The sequence below is a fragment of the Notechis scutatus genome, chromosome 1 (assembly GCF_049901735.1).
Source record: "Notechis scutatus isolate UNSWTSFEM ecotype Mainland chromosome 1, rNotScu1.2, whole genome shotgun sequence".
Classification (NCBI taxonomy): Eukaryota; Metazoa; Chordata; class Lepidosauria; order Squamata; family Elapidae; genus Notechis; species Notechis scutatus.
This window is the reverse complement of record NC_142009.1, coordinates 231076331-231093539: the sequence shown is the minus strand read 5'-3', so window position 1 is coordinate 231093539 and position 17209 is coordinate 231076331. Positions and strand designations below refer to the sequence as shown.

Below are 17209 nucleotides of genomic sequence, written 5' to 3'. Positions count from 1 at the left end.
GACTTTCCCAGAGGTGGAATATTCTTTTTTAAATTGATTTCTATTAAATACATTTCTTAGTGCTTAATGTCTGGGTATTTAATGTGCTTAACAATACAAATCTACATTCTTAATCTCCACCTGTTTTTCCAACCATTGGTAAAATAGATTCCATGTTTGATAATATTCTATATCTTCTTTCTGTTTAGTTTTCAATGTCAATCTATCCATTCTGTGCATTCTAGTATCTTCCTGACTATCTCTTCATCTCGCAGTATATCTTTATGTTTCCAGTATTGTGTGAATAATTCTTGCTGCTGTTAAGACATGTAATATTACGTACATTCTTTTCTTATCAATTTTTTCCTGATATTATACCTAATAAAAACAATTCAGGTTTAAAATCTATGTTTCCCTATCAACTTTTCTAGCCACCTATGTATCTTTGCCCATTTTTTTTTTTTTTTTTTTGCTTTTATGGCAAAACCAGAGGTGGAATATGCTTGTAATTCTGCATTTAAATGCTGGCCATAAAGTTGATGGAAATTTATATATTTTCCCTAGTGATTTACATCCTCCCTGGCTTCCCACACTTCCATTAAATTCCAAGAGAAGGCCCAGGAAGAAAATCATCCAAGGTAGGCTGTTTAATATTATTAGTGCTAAAGGGGAGTCTGCCCTTGAGGGACAATTGGAGTTTTTTCTCTTCTCCTTATTTCAGGTAAATCATGGCAGGTTTTAGCTTCTATTTTCCTGTACCAATCCCCCCCACCCTCTTTACTATTCAGATGCTATCGCTCTTTATTAACAACAAAGCAGGTCCCAGTGGGAGATCATTCAGAATTTTTTGCAGTTAGCATCTGAACTCAAACTAAGTATATGCATGATCTGAAATTAATTTAAATGACTGATATGACCTGAATGGCATTTCTACAGAGTATGCAAATATGCATGCATTGTGGAAAGTGGGTTTTGTGAAAAATTAGTTCTGAGGTTGTCAGGGAAAGTGAGAGCAAATCTGACCATTGCAAAACCAGATTGAAATAGGTCAGCTCACTCAAAAGAGGAGGCCAAGTCGTCCGCTATTTAGAGCAGGGATAAAATGAAACTCAAGAAGGTTTCAACATTCTTACTATAATTAAGTTGGACAACTGAAATTCATAGAGTGGTGGCTTTCCATTTTTTAAAAAAATAAGTAATACTTATCCATGGTTCTTTCAGAATTTATTTGTCACCTTGCCTGCATGATTCCAGTCCAGTGTGATTGGGAGAGAACTAAAACCAGTTTGGTGTAGTGTTGAAGGTGCTGGCCTACAAATCAGAAGACTGTGAATTCTAGTTCTGCCTTAGGCATGAAAGCCAGCTGGGTGACTTTGGTCCAGTCACTCTCTCCCAGCCCAACCATCACATACAAATAACCGGATCCACACATATAGAGTATAAATTGACTACTTTATTGTTCAATGTCTATTTCACTGCAATCTTTTCAGGCTGGCAATTTGCCTCTGAGAAAAACTAGATAAAGTTCAATAACATTCAAGAGAGGGCAGTTCTTGCCTTCTTGCAAATAGCAATTCCAGACTGATTCCTGCTTGATCTTTCCTCCTGTCTGGAACAGGCTCTGTAAGACATGGGCCTGAGGACAAGATCAAATGCATCATCAGTCTGCAGTCCCTACGTCCCCTAAAGGTACCTAAGTCCAGCCCCCCCTTGAAGTCCATTGATGCTTATCTGCCACCAATTTGCCTTGACCATTAGTAGATCAGATTTTTGTATAGGCTGCATGGGAATAAACTTGTAGCTATTTTTTAACTCTATCCTGCGTCCTGCTTTCTCATGCCAGAGAGTCTCTCTTTGACACCAGCTCACCTCACAGGAGTATTGTTGTAGGAAGAATAGAAAGCAGGAACATTACAAATGTCCTTTTCTTTTCTGTAAAGGTGTGATATAAACCTAAGGTTAATTTTGCTCTCAGAATTAGAAAAACATTTCATGTTAGTACTGCATCTATAATACAGAAGGAAAATTTTTGAATTTACTGATCTGAAGCAAATCACCACGTTAGTATGCTAAGTACAGTTTCTTTGTAATCTTTCATTTCTTTTACATTTTAGATCTAACAACACGTATGTTGTATTTAATCTTACAATTATAAAAGCTTATATTAACAATTATTTAAAAACTAATTAAACATTTACTGATCTAAAGCACATTACCACCTTAGTACATTAAACAGTTTCTCTGTAATCTTTCCCCTGGACTAAAGAAACACTACATATTTCATTTAATAAGTTTACAGTGACTTACTTTATATTAACAGTTACTTAGAAGACAACTAATGAAACTGGTAAATGAAAAAGTGTTTGTGTCTATTTTTTCACCTGGTTGGCTTCCATCCTTTAAAACAGCATCCCCCAATCTTTCCGGCTGGGTAGACCAGTGGAGGTGGTGGCAGCAGGGGGGCGGGGAAGAGGGTATGGTTTTGTGCATGCACACTGCTTTCACAAATGCAGTTTTGTTTGCATACAGACTCGCCCACTACTTCTGTGGCCCGGTTCTGAATGGGCTGTGGCCCGACACCCGGCCATGGACCAGGGATTGGGGACCCCTGCTTTAAAAGGCAGCTGAAAGCTTGTAAAAAATCAAATAGCGGGGGACCCCATCAACTTAAGACAGTCTACTAAACCTTATCATCTTCGTGTTGAAAGTAACACCATCCCACATTTCTTTGACTGGAAAATCAAGTGAGTCACAAGTTCTCCTGGAAAAGAGAAAACAACTGACGTTCCCCCCCTTTTTTGGTCAATACTACCACAGATTCTTGAAAATGGGCATCTTCTCTGATATTTCTTTTAACTTAGATTGATGGCAATACATGTTTCTCTTTGAAAAAAACTTAAAACAGAATATTTTCTCTGGAAGTACAGCAGGGCTCAGTCAGTAGTAGGCTGGCAGCACCTTTCCCAACTAATAAATTTCATTAAAAGGCATAAGCTGCAGCTCACAAAAGCTTATGCCTTTTAATAAAAATTGCTAAAAGATTTATTAAAAGTACTAAAATAAAAATTCAGAGAAAGTACTACCAGACTCTCCTGATTTTTGCCACCAGCAATGGACATGGTTCTCCTCCCACAGCAGCTCCATGTCATCTTAGCCTCCAGAGAGATGTGGAAAGTAATGCACACATAGCTTTCTGGGGCCAAGTAATACTGCAGCCTTCTTTGGATTTACACTTCCAGAAGGAAATCTGTGGCCCTTGAAATGTTGCTGGACCATCACCAACAATCCGGAATGACTGGAGTCAGCTTTCAAGACCAACTTGGAGGAGGATGTATTGGTCTATGCCAGTGGTTCTCTACCTTTTCTTCACCACAGACACCCCCACCACTTTAAATAACCTTTGTGGCCATGAACCATGGCCATGGACCACCAAGCCTTAGCTCAAGATTTAAATCATAGCTTTCCTTCAAGCCATCGTGGATCCCCCTGTGATGATATCGCAACCCAACCCCCCAAGGTCCATGGACTACAGTTTGAGGGCCATTGGTCAATGCAGTTGAGAAAGGCAGAAAAGAACTATAAATAATCGGTGAAATGTTTGTGATGCATATCATAGGATTTAGCAATTGTTCAGGAAACAGCATGAACAACATACCGTAAAATAATGCGCACAAAAGAAAAAAAATGAAACTCTTTAAAATAATAATAATAAAATGTTCTATCAACGGCATAACTCAGATTTTCTTAGTGCTAAAATTTCACAAAGACAAATAGACAAGAGTTTTCCATCTTGAAGTGACAGAACTGTAATTGTCCTCCGAGCTCTGCTAAAGACTCCAGCTATTAAAACTCTTACAGCTCTTAAATTTTCCAAAGATTGTTCCCATAGTACTCTTTACAACGTGATATAGTAGAAATGGAAAATAATGAGTCTATTAAAATCAGAGGTTTTTTTTTCCAAACGATAAAATATGTGTTGTGCCCAATGCTAGCTCCATCCCAACTTGGCAGGCCGTTTCTGTTGTGGTGGTGCCCCTATTGTGGCATCTTCTTTCCCCAGAAATAAAACTTGGCTTCATCACTCCTGAACTTCCAAAGGTCCCTTAAGACCTGGTGATGCCAGCAGGGCTGGGAAGCCCAAGGGAGGGATGAATTTGCGAAGTGACTCCCTTATTATTGACATGCCGTCATCTATTATTCTCTTTTCCTGTTTTATTTTTATTTATTTGTTTGTTAAATTTATATAGCCGCCCAACTCACACATAGGTGGCTCTGGCTGGCTACATGGTTTTGGTTTTATAATTTTTAATTCCTTTTCATAGTTATTAGACAATGGTTTTATCTAATGATTATCTTGTGTATTTACTGTTTTACCAGATGGTTGCATGCCATTCAGACTCACTTATTATGAAATGGGCAGGCCAATAATTTGGTAAATAGATAGATGGATAGATAGATAGATAGATAGATAGATAGATAGATAGATAGATAGATAGATAAATAGCTGCTTGTTAGATCTCAATGCAAGTACAAAGAGGGCAGAATTTATATCTCAATGTTGTAATGCCCATTTGTCCTCTCTCTGCCCCCCAGATACCCATAAGGTAACAAATATATAGCAGGAAAGTAATTCTTTTTAAAAGTTTTTTTTCTTCCTAATATTTTTCTGCAAATGAAAATGACAGTGTTTTTTCCTCTCTTTTCTTTTGATCAACTGTTGATTTATTAGTTGCAACATGAATTGACCAACCAGCTTGCCACCCAAACCTGATGTTGTAGGCTGAGAGAGAGAATGACCTAAGGTGGGATTAGAACTCCCGATGCCTTGGTTTGCAGCTGGTACTTTTACCACTAGACCAAACTGGCTTTCTTTATCAGAACAATATTTAATTTTAATTAAATGGAAATGCAGGTGGCATCAAATCCATTTATCTAGTGGTTTGTTCTCCATATACATTCAGGCCCATTATTTTAGGTGTTGTACCACAAAAGGCTTGGTCTAAATTAACCATTGGCCCAAAAATAGTTGTGGGCCCTACAAATCCACAGCTCAGGCCAAATTCATTAGCTCCATTGCTAAGTACATATAAATGTTATTGCTAAGAAACAGTGTGAAACTAGAACTACTTCTGGAACAGAGCAGAGAGGTTCCTAACCTTTTTACCATCACACCACTTTAGTGTAATCTTAATGTACGTACCTTGCCTAAAAATCGAAAAACCAATATGAACAATGAAAACAATACTGTGAAGCTTTATTTTTTAATAAGGCATAAAAAATAAAAAGCAAAGCATTTGTTTTCTCTGTCACCATAATACTCACTTGAAATTAATACAGGTAGTCCTCAACTTACAACAGTTCATTTAGGGATTGTTCAAAATTATAATGGCACTGAAAAAAGCATCCTATGACCATTTTTTTACATTTAGACTGTCGCATCATCCCCATGGTCATGTGATGAAAATTTGGACACTTGACAGCTGACTCATATTTTTGACGGTTGGAGTCTTGTTTGCAACCCTCTGACAAGCAAAGTCAATGGGAAAGCCAGATTCACTTAACAATTGTGTGATTCACTTAACAACTGTGGCAACAAAATTGTAAAATAGGGCAAAATTCACTTAACAAATGTCTTACTTAGCAGTAGAAAGTTTGGGCTCAATTGAAGTCACAAATCAAGGACTACTAATTTGGGAAAACTAGATTTATTGTAACAATGTACAATTAAAAAATACTTCATCCTTCATCTGCCTGAATCTCCCCAAGAGAGGTACACATCAGTTTGGGAAACCTGCCATAAACCAAGATATTCTCCAAGCTATGTGAGTGGAGAGCACTAATAAATTTGCAGACTCAATAAAGCTAACATAGCCATTTCATTCCAATCCTCTTTCTGCCCATGCTTTTCATGGAGAAATGGGAACAATATTAATGCATTCTGGAACCTTGGTTCTGAGCCTCAGCTGCCCTATTTTCCCTTGTCCTGCAATTGAGTTTATTCGATATTCAAACTTTGATCAAATCCAGTCCAATTTCTGTAGTAGCAAATTTATGGTTTCCTAGGCCTGTAACACTGTTTTCATCCAGGCATTGGGATGTGACTGTATAAGGCTCATATAATGCAACTATAACATGATAGAAATCGTTAGTAAGAGTATGGGAAATGATCTAATCAATTTCAAATTTTGTAAATAATTTGCTCTCAATTTGCAATTTAATAAAGTGGTCTGATTTCTAAATCTAAACTGCACAGATTGCCAAATGAATTTTTTTTGGGGGGGAATAATAGTTGTACATGCAGAAAATATTGAAGAATCTTTGAGTTGCCTCAAAATCTTTTTAAAAAATCATGTATAGAACATTTTTTTAAAAAAAAATCTGAGATGTAGAAATAAATAGATAAAAATTAGTCAATGGAACTCATCTACTGTTAGAATAAACCACTGAAGTTTACAGTGTAGCTGATGTCTGTTAACTTGCTGAACATATCTACATACTTCTAAAACTCTTATGTCTGTTTGTTTGTAACCTTCAATTGGGCAAAATGCTGCATCACAGGGCAACAATTTTTGAAACAACAAAGCTCAAATGGGCTAACTTAAATCATGCAACCAAAATCTGGGCCCCATGACTCCCGTTCAATTTAAATTTGTCAACATTTGGGCGCTTTAGTGCTTCCATGTTGCCATGTTACCATGCTGCCGTGATCAATTGCAGTCATGTGAATGACATTTCCAACACTCCTTGCCAGCTTAATAGAAGAAAAATTGATGGGGAAGCCAGCAGGAAGTTGGAAGTCACTCCTGCTTCCACTGCTTTTTTCCTCGCCCATAATCATTTTGTTTTTCTGTAAGGAAATACCTCTGAAAAAATGACCCCATGGGTCACAGATTGTCTAATGTTGAGATAAAGCCTTGGTTTTGATCCCAGCAAAAATGTAATCACAGATTTGGAAAATCTGTGGCTTTCTAGGCTGCAATACCCACTCACTGCATCCAGCATGGCCAGGAATTATAGTCTATAGAATTATATACAATTTTACAGCATAATACATATAATATATAACTATATAACACAGCAATATTATTTATAAAGATGGGTATAAATATAGGAATGTGCAGTCCAGCATCAATTGGAAGGCCACAGTTTCCCACTATTTAGCATCCAGGGTATTATATAACATATATAGACACAAAGCTATAGAATGACTTTCAAAACAAGTAGAGTCCCTCTAAAAATGAGTATGGAAAGACAATTTGCCATATCATAGAAGGAAATTATAAAATATATTCATTATATACTTAATGCCATATAACAAATGTGACTGAAATTCATTAATAGTTTTGGGACAGTTAATTGCTACTATTTTTATTTTTTTTAGTCAACTTTCATGTCCCACCCTGACCAACTTTTAGTTCTAGACTTCAGCAACTATCAAAAGCCAAAATACATTTCGCTGCAGCTTATGCTTTGCTAATTCTCGTGAACATCAGGCGGGAAGGGGAGAAAAGAAATCTCAAATCTAGCAAACAAGCAAACAATTAGAATTGCACACTAATTTCAAAATACTTAATTTATCACCTTTCTATCTTAGTTGAGTGCCCTTAAATAGAATAGAAAATGGAATGGAATGGAATGGAATGGAATAGAATGGAATAGAATAGAATAGAATAGAATAGAATAGAATAGAATAGAATAGAATAGAATAGAATAGAATAGAATAGAATAGAATATTCTTTATTGGTCAAGTGTGGACATGCAAGGAATTTATCTCCAGTGTATAAATTCTCCAGTATACATACAAGCAAGAAAGTAATGAATCATAAATCATAAAATACAATCATAAATCAGAAGATACAACCAACAAAGTGATCAGATACCAATAGGAGCAAATAATAGGAATTATGAGAAGAAGAATAGTAATACAGCACTATTACATGGTTTGATATCTTTAGGCATAAGACGGTGCTAGTGCAGTTAGGTGTTTAGCAGGGCAATGGCATGGAGGAAAAACTGTCTCTGTGTCTAGCTGTTTTGGCATGCAATGCCCTATAGTGGCATCCTATAAACTAGATTTTCCATTAATACAAAGTAAAACATCATTTATTTTATGTTCATACAAAACATGTTCCACTGATTCAGTGAAATATCTTGCAGAAGTTATCTTGGTATTTGCTGTGTGACCTGATCCAATAAAAAGTTACTAAAAATTCTCACAGATTTGCCAGGAATACTCTTGTATGTAAATTTACACAGGACTCAGGAGTATCATCGGGATATTGTAAAAAACATGATGATAGTGATCAATTATCAATTGATAGTGACAAGTACAATTGAACTTTATCTGCTTTTATATGTGTTGCAGAGTCCATCTCAATATTTTTCACAATAACCAGAAATTTTCCCGACAGTCATAATCAATCAAAATAGAAAGCAGATTACTGTAGCAAAAATCTGCATTATTGACATTTGATCTTTCATCTCAGCACACAAATCTAATTAAGTAATACTTTAATTTCTATTGAAAGCCATTCTACTGAAATACTCATGAATAAGAATATTTAGTATTTTTAGTATTTATTTGATTTGTCAATCGCTTACAAGATACAGGTATAAGAATAAACATAGTTTTGAATACATGAGATAGATACTTATAAGAAAAATAAAAAGAAACAATAGGACAGGGACAGTAGGCACTATTGGTGTGCAGTTTTATTTTCTGTGAATAATTTGACCCTTCTTAATAATTGTAAAGAGCTTGTAAAGAAGGAAACTATGTTAAATTCCTGGGTTGAAATCACTACTGTAATTCAAATTAATGTTGTTCTGAAGTCTATTTTCTCAGTTACCGCTATATTACATCAAAATTTATTCCTCAGAAATGCAATGAATTATTAATCGCATCTCCTAAATTGGTTCCAGAATAGATTGCTGGTGGGGAAAAATTTGCATGAGTTTTAGTGAAAGAAAGAAAATGGCACACAATCAGAGCATCCAAAGCATGAGACTGGAAAACTATATTGCTTCAAGCCCTCACATGAATGTTGACTTAGAATAGATTAATTTCAACTAATGGTAAATAAATTCTGTGGAAAACTTTATGGACTGAAATGAGAGCAAATTTCTTTTAAGCGCTTTAATTCTAAATGTATAACAGCAGTATAAGATTTTAATTGTTATCAGCATCAAACATTTTTTTCCTATTATCAGAATCCCACCCATCCACCCAATCTCTAATTTTGTTTTATATTTATATAAAAAAACTCCAAGCAAATTAAAACTCCTATTTTTTTTCCTGTCAAGGGGCCTATTTCTTGAAGGAAATTTTATTGGGCAGACATGAAATTCAATTAAATCACAATTCTCAAATGAACAGGTTTGTTTTAGGATTTAAAAGATCCTGGTATCTGGCAGAATCATGTGTGCACCCAACCCAACTCTTTATATTAGTATTATTATTGTGATTAAATATGTTTAAATGACCTTTTGAACCTTATATCCCATTCTAAGTAAGGGTTTTTTTAGCAACAGGACAACTGAATCAACCAGCTTGCTTTTATTTCTTCGGGTATAACGGTGCCTTGACATCAGTCCAAAATTTGACATGGCACATAATCAAAATATATATTTTTAAATCAGATAGAAAAAAAAACCTGACTTGCTTGTTTTCATTGCTTCTCTTATGAATTAAGTATGTAAAGGCCATTGTAAAGCTAAGACGGAAGAAGTTGCAAAGAAGATAAATGTCATTGACTTGTTTGGTTAGAGGAAGTTTCTATGAGATTGTTAAAGCCTGCTGCTACTTAGCTGTTCCAGGGCACTTGCAAAACTGCATGGGAAATTGAATTTTTACAATGTTTAAATCATCCTTTATATTTGTTCCAATTGTATAAATGTCAAGGATTTTATGAGCATGGACGACTGATGTTTATATTCTTACAGGTCATTCATTCTTCAAACAGAAACCTAGGGGATGACAATATAATTATTTGCACACAATCACTCTCTAGTTTAAATGAGTTAAGTTAGCAGGAGATTTACATATGGCAGTATTGGATTTCATTAGATTCCATAACAGGCAACAAAGAATTTGCTTTTTCTAGTGAGATGTGCTTTTCTTTTAGCTCTAAAGTAAATAGGCTATTAGACAAGGGCATGAAGACTTGGCTTGAAGAAGTTTTTGGTGTTGCCTGCCGTAATACATACAGTTGTTGCTGCCACAAGGCATTGGCATATTGACAGAATTCTTGAGGCAGCACTTAACTTTGCTGGGCCTCAAACCATGTGGCGTTTTTTTTGCCATTTCTGTTCCTTTGCTTGGTGATCCTTTCATGGTTTTTTTATTATTATTGTTCCTTGTTTTTAAATGTTTTTAACCATTTGAAAAAAACAGCCAAAATCATTGAGAGTCAGGCAGCTTATTGATTAATTAATTAATTGGATTTTTTAGGCAATTGAAATGGACTAATCTCCTATTTCCATTGAGTATGCCAACAGACATGACAAACTATTAATGATCCGTTGATAGTAACCGCCAAGTTTATCTTAACTTGGAAATATTTTTGTATTTGTTAAGATCTTTGGCAACTCTATGGCACTAAGTGCCTCATCCACGTCCTTTGGAATGTCTACAGAAGTGTGCATCAGTGGTGGGATTCAAATTTTTTTACTATCGGTTCTGTGGGCATGGCTTGGTGGGCATGGCAGGGGAAGGATACTGAAAATCTCCAGTCAGAGATGGTATTTGCTGGTTCTCCGAACTACTCAAAATTTCTGCTACCGGTTCTCCAGAACTGGTCAGAACCTGCTGAATACCACCTCTGGTGTGCATCTTAGTAAAGCAGTATTTAATAATTTAATTATTAAAAATAAATGTATATTTATTTCTTGCCATACCCTAAAGCAAATAAAGCTCATTATTTTGGCGGATTGTTACATAAATCCCTCCACTCAGAATCACTTTGTATGGGAGATGGGTGGCATAAAAATTCCATAAACAAACATTTTTAACAGATCACAGTGATATAAATTTTAAGTATTCTTTGAGTAAATATCTCTGTCTCTTGTTTTTCTGTCTCTACTAAGTTTAGCTCAGTTGATTTTTTTCATTCACAACTTGCTAATATGAATTTTATTTCTTATATAAAACTAGATTTTTGGTCAGTGAGCAGACTTAGCATAATACTGAATCTCCACGGTCCTTAAGCATTAATTAAAAATTAATTTAATTTTTAAAAATTCCATGCTGATGGCAATTGTTATCCTGCAACATATGGTCTGAATTAATTACTTCAGCTCTCAGTTCAAAAGCTTATTCCAATAGATAATGCCTGCATGCCTCAACTAGGGCAAATACATAGTCACATTTAGATTAAATCGTAACATTTACCTATCTTGTGCTCCAAAAAACAGTTGCAATCAGAAAGTAACACTTGACTCAATATGGCCTTAACCGTGACTATAATTGTTTGCGCGCTGCTTCTGTCATGATAAATTCTTAGCATTAATTAGAGTATTCCACTGCTCTGAGAATCTCTTTTCATTGGATCAGCCAGATCAGATTAACCAGATGGCACCATTTCTGGGAACATCAATATTTTCTCACAGCCCCTCCTAGCTGGAATATTTTATTCAAGTTTAGAATGGTATTTTACAACCTTGGCTATTTTAAAATAAGTGGATGTCAACTTGCAGAATTCCCCAGCCAGAGTATAGCTGGTTGGGGTATTCTGGGAACTGAAGTTCACCCATCTTAAAGTTGCCAAGGTTGAGAAACACTGGTTTAGAAGAGTGAGATTTCCAGAGAACATACTAGAATTGCAAAACTTCTGGTCTAACCTTGAGCTCATAATGCAGAGCTTTACCAATCAAGTGACTTATAAATATAAGATAGAAAACCTGAAAGGAATACATATCTATTGTTATGCAAAACAATATTTTGATGGCCTGAAAAGTAAATTACTTTCACTGTAGCTCCATGAACAAGATTCAAACCCACAAATAATCATTAAAATCCTTCCTGATATCTCTTTAGTCTTATCTGAAAGAAACAGAAGATGGTTCAAAGAGAGGATTGATTTGTTCAGATGTTCAGAAAAGAGAGGCACTAATATTAAGGGTAGCAGGAACTGGTACCATGAAATCTTGCTATTAAGAATAGATCCTGAACACAATCTTTGCTAAAATTGAAAAATATTGATTATAATGTTTCAAAATGTTGGTTGGATTATTATCAGAAAATTATTATGGAAGCTTAGTAGGATTTGGTGGATTACAGAGCAGTTGTGAAGCATACATGGCTGGTGGGCCGAGGTGATCAGGTGTACTGTCTTCTAATAACAATTAACTAAGAAAAACAAATCTGCTACCGTAAAACAAAGTTCAACAGGACCAAACTATAAGTGATACTTAGTTTTGTACCTGCATAGCTAGTTACAGAAATAAAAGTTAACATGGGGAAAGAGGTTACATCAGTCTGAAACTTTGTGCGTGCACTACAAGTCTCTGATGGAATTATCCCACCTTCACCCATTATTTGGAGTGGCTGGAACCAGTGGGCAATTTCCTCCATTTTATAAATGGGAAAAGAAAGACAGGCTTCCTTTTGATTGAGGAGCAGGAGAGTGCAAAAGATAAAAAATGCCATTTCATCCCCAAATACATCAATTATCAAGATTCTTCATTTGCTGGTTGGTTCACTTTTAAAAGATATCAGCTGTACACTAAAAGGCCAAAAAAGGGTAATAAAATGTGACAATATCTAATTTGGCCAGTAATGAAAATAGCAGCAATTTGTAAAATGCAAAGACCTTACTTATCGCCCTCAGCGAATTAAAGACGGATCGCAGTTTTCCTCATTACAGAATTATATCCTCCTCAAAAATATATTTTCAAGTTATGTGCTCAGAAGGAGGTAATAAAATCTCATTCTTGTGCGAGATACACAACTTGAGTTTTTAAAGAGCAGTTGAAAGGTGTAACACAAAGCTGCCAAAATCACACCTTTTGTTCTGGACTGCTTCCTTTATTTTACAAGCATGACGGACATCTGGATTTAGATCTTTAAAATCTCTGTTTCCTATAGGCAGCTACAAAGAAAGTGGGAAAGCATGACTTAATTGCTCTGAATGTATATTTGTAATGTTTCATTAGGCCTCCAAAGAGACTAACAATAAACTTTAATAGCTCAATCTAATAAAATGCAGTTCTACCTCCAAAGGAAGCAAAAAAACCCCACCCAAATAAATGATTAACACTTAGGCCAAAGATCAGTCTAAGAAGAATATGATCATGTAAATCTATGGTCAAAGAGAACTTCATTCAACACTTTAAGACTGACCTTGTACCAGTTATCAAATGCTATTCCAGATACTAGCACTAGTTCCAAAACAGATTCTTGAAGGACCTCAGAATCTTTGTAAGAATTCTGTTTATTTCCCCTCTTATTGTCCATAAGTTATTATTTAATTTACTTAATTTATTATTTCATTTAGCAATTATTGTCCTTAAGTATTGTGTATATAGTACAGGGGAAGTAGCTTCTTAAAAAGGCTGCACGTAGTGAAATGTCCCTATTGCTACTTATCATTTGGTGCACATGTTAGAGATAGACAGTATTCTTAAATTCATGCTACGCTGACAGCCTAAGCTCAGTCAAATGGTTTCTTCTTCTACCTTGTGAATCAAATAATAATAAAAAAAGGAATGCAAAAGGGATGTGCAGTTACAGCATAATATAGGAAATCTGAGGCCTTCAAGCTCCCACCAAACTGTAACTCCCAACATCCCACTTTCATTATTCATGGGAACTGGAGCTGTTGGGAGTTGTGATTCAGCAACATATGGATAATGTAACTTTTTGCATTATGAATTGGTATCTATTAAAGTACAAAAAGCAAAGAGGAGAGACAAAATAGAATTCTTACAATGAACACAAATTTTGAAGTCCTCCAATGATCTTATTTGGACCAGTGCTATTTTACCAGTAAGGGGTAAGCACGCATTGACCAAGTTTGTAGAAAATAGCTAATACATTGAAATTCTGAAAATTATATCACATGAACCTATCTATAAGGATCCTTCCCAGCTGCAAAGATTAAAATGACGACAGTGAAGGGAAGCAAAATGCCCCCAAAATGATATTCTTAATTTCATTCCTGTCAGATCTCCCCCCCTCTCTCTCCCACCTCCCCCTCTCCCTCTTTATCCTGAACTATCAGGAAAGTGAAATCCGGAACAGGCCGGTGCAAAAGAACAAATATGTTTCTTTGTATTCAGAAAAGGATGATAATGAAATAATTGAGATTCAGTGCTTAGAGCAACTTTTTTTGATTATACAGTGTTTTTAGTGTTTTGAAAAAATGATTGCTATGGGAGTGGAGGAGACATGGTGGAAGATTATAAAATTAACTGAATGTTTGATTTTACCATTATCATTTAAGAATCACCTGTCAAAATTAGCTGGCAGTAGATTCAGGACAAAAGTAAATAGCCCCTTAAGGAATTTACTATCTCTGAAATAATTAAATAATTCTTAAAGGAGGATCAAGCAAACACATAGTAGTGAATAAACCTAACAGCAGATATTAACAGAGGAGCTGCTAAAGCTAAACTGGCAGGGATTATTGATTCCTAGCCAGGAGGAAATTGAGAGCATAGTGGTAGGAGAGGAGGAAAAGAATCTTTGCTGGAATCCTCTGCTTGTGCACTTTCCAGCGGTGGTTTGTTGGCTGTGGCACTGGATTAGATACATTCTTGCCAAAACCATTTAGCTTATTTTATATTGTTAAGCAGCTTCTTCAGAGTTTCCTGCAATCTGCATTTGGTGTAATGTGATAAATGGGCTCTACGTGACTCCTCTTTACATATTAACTTTTCAAAGAATGTAGCCTGCTCCTTCTTCCACTTTCCCTAACAGGGACCTTTTCTTCTTAGTGCGAACATTTGACTTGTGATGTTTGGAATCTGAGCAGTGAAATAATATTGATGATTAGGGGCTGGGTAGGAGACTTCCATCTAACGGCTACTCCATTGCCTTTTCGGTTTCACTTCTGTAGCAATTTGAGGGCCATTGAAGAACTGCAGAAGAAATGAATGAAGATCATTTCTCTTCCTATCCCTTTTGGTGTGGGGTTAATCGGGAACCCTTCCGTGCAATCAGGGGTCACATCTGATTTCTTCTGTCTTGAGCAGAACAAAGAGAATGGAGAAGCAGCAGCCCTAGGCTTCATATCAACAATTACAACTTCATCACAAAAGGCAAGGCCAAAAGGAAGGAGAAGGTTTCAATAATTAATAAAGAGACATACTGACTTTGAGCTGAGGCCTCATCTAAAGGTCCTTGAGAACATAAAACAGATAATTGAATCGGAAGGAAGCTTGGACGTTTTCTAGTCCAGCCCCCGCTGGTCGGGCAGGAGACCGTATACCATTTCAGGCAAATGGTTGTCCAGTCTCTTTTTTGAAAGTCTCCAGTGATGATGCGCCCACAACTTCTAAAGGCAAGCTATTTAGAAATAGCTGAAGGAAAAAAAAACAAACCAGAAAGTTGGAGAGGAATGAAGATGCAGAAATAAGCAAGTATGAAGAGGTACCTTTTCTGACCGCCATTAGGGAAAGGGTCATAACGAGCACCTCCACCAGATCCATTTCTCTTGAGTGTATATTAAAAACAAAGATCTTCAGAGTTGGGAAAAAAAAAATTCCCCCAGCAAGCTTTGTGTTTCATTCTCCTGACGTTGTAACTAATTTCCATATAGCAACATCCCTCACTCACTTGTGGTTTCACTCATCGAGAAACTGTCAATATGGTCCTAAACTGAGTGGCAGCTCAAGGAAGCTGAAAAATACAGCAGAATGAGGCAAGAGCATTCAGAGGAGTGGAGGGGGGAACAAAATGAAACTCTTATCAAATGATACCGGCGATCAAGATGCTACAAAGCAAGCATTAGGACTTCCTCCAGGAGGAGCGATGAAATACAGAGGCTTGATAGTTTTATCTTGCTTCTTTTTCTCAGAAACACGCCATTTAGCTGTTGCTTTTCCTCTGCAATAAACTTATTCCCTTTCCTTTTGATGGGCTGAATTTTAATGAAGATTGTTGATGTCAATCGTGAAATTATACAATTCCATGCATTGTTTTTGAACCAGCCATTGTTTCTATCTTTTTAATCTGTGGGTTCATAGTCTCTTTGGTTTGATATCCCCTCATTTCCTGCCATAAAACTCAATGAGAAACCATTCAGTTGCTAATTGAAAAAGATGGGCACTTGAAGCCAAGGTGAAATGTCTTTGGGCAATTTCTTAAGATCCTTCAATTCAGCTCAATCCTACCTCCTTAATGATTTCCTTTTTCTGTAATATCATTTCTACTGGACTGCCCATGCACTAGCTTTTAATCTACTGCTTCTAAGCCAAAGAAATGAGAAAACACAAGGTGCGGGTAAAAGATGTCACCATACAGTTTTAATTTTAACATTGGCCTCTAGCCCCAGGAAGCTTTGAATCCCAGGAAGTTTTGAAATGCTGCCCTCCAATGGACTTTTGTCAGTACTACAGAAAAAGATGGGGAAAGACTCAGATGTCATGTTGACAGGTTGAATCCTCTACATCAGGGGTCCCCAACCGCCGGTCCGCGGACCGGTACCGGGCCGCGGAACAAGCCTTACCGGGCCGCTGGTTGCTGGGCGCCGCCATCTTTTTGGTAAAAAAGCAATTTTTAATCAAAAAAGATGGCAGCGCCAGCGCTTGGGTGAGCTTTTCCGGGTAGAAAGCCATTTCTACCCGAAAAAGCTCACCACGCTAGCGCCGCCTTTTTGACGAAAAATCACTTCCGGTGACGTCACCGGAAGTGATTTTTCGTCAAAAAGATGGCGGCGCCTTCAGCTGACGCCGGAACCGGGCGCGGCGTCGAAAAGGTTGGGGATCCCTGCTCTACATGTTCTATCCACTTGTTCCTTAACACACCTGTTCGTTGGAGAATGGCCAGGGGAAAGCAGTGGTGAATTATGAAAAATTATGTTGTCTCCTTGCCGTTCAATGTTTTCTCTCTAGGGTGCCCCAGTGCCAGATTATCACTCATGCACCCATATGTGGGAGGAACAGCCTTCCTCCCTCCCAGCTTGTTTTCAGAAGCGCATGGAATGCCATAATAGTATCTGGCTCTGCTGGCTGAAAGTTTTCCCTCTGCAAAACCTCCATATGTTTGCAGTGCAGGAACGATAAGGGCAAT

The 17209-nt window shown here is 36.7% G+C and overlaps 1 protein-coding gene across 4 annotated transcripts in view; it reads right to left on the bottom strand.

Annotated features, from left to right (window-relative positions):
* The window catches only part of CD6 (CD6 molecule), a 51961-nt gene extending 36275 nt beyond the window's left edge, over positions 1–15686 (bottom strand). For all 4 annotated transcript variants that reach the window (XM_087950598.1, XM_087950599.1, XM_087950597.1 and 1 more), the window contains exon 1: positions 15573–15686. In XM_087950598.1, coding sequence (XP_087806724.1) covers positions 15573–15627 — 55 coding nt within the window. In that variant the 5' untranslated portion in view covers positions 15628–15686. The remainder of the gene's footprint in view (positions 1–15572) is intronic.
* Positions 15687–17209: the final 1523 nt, after the last annotated feature.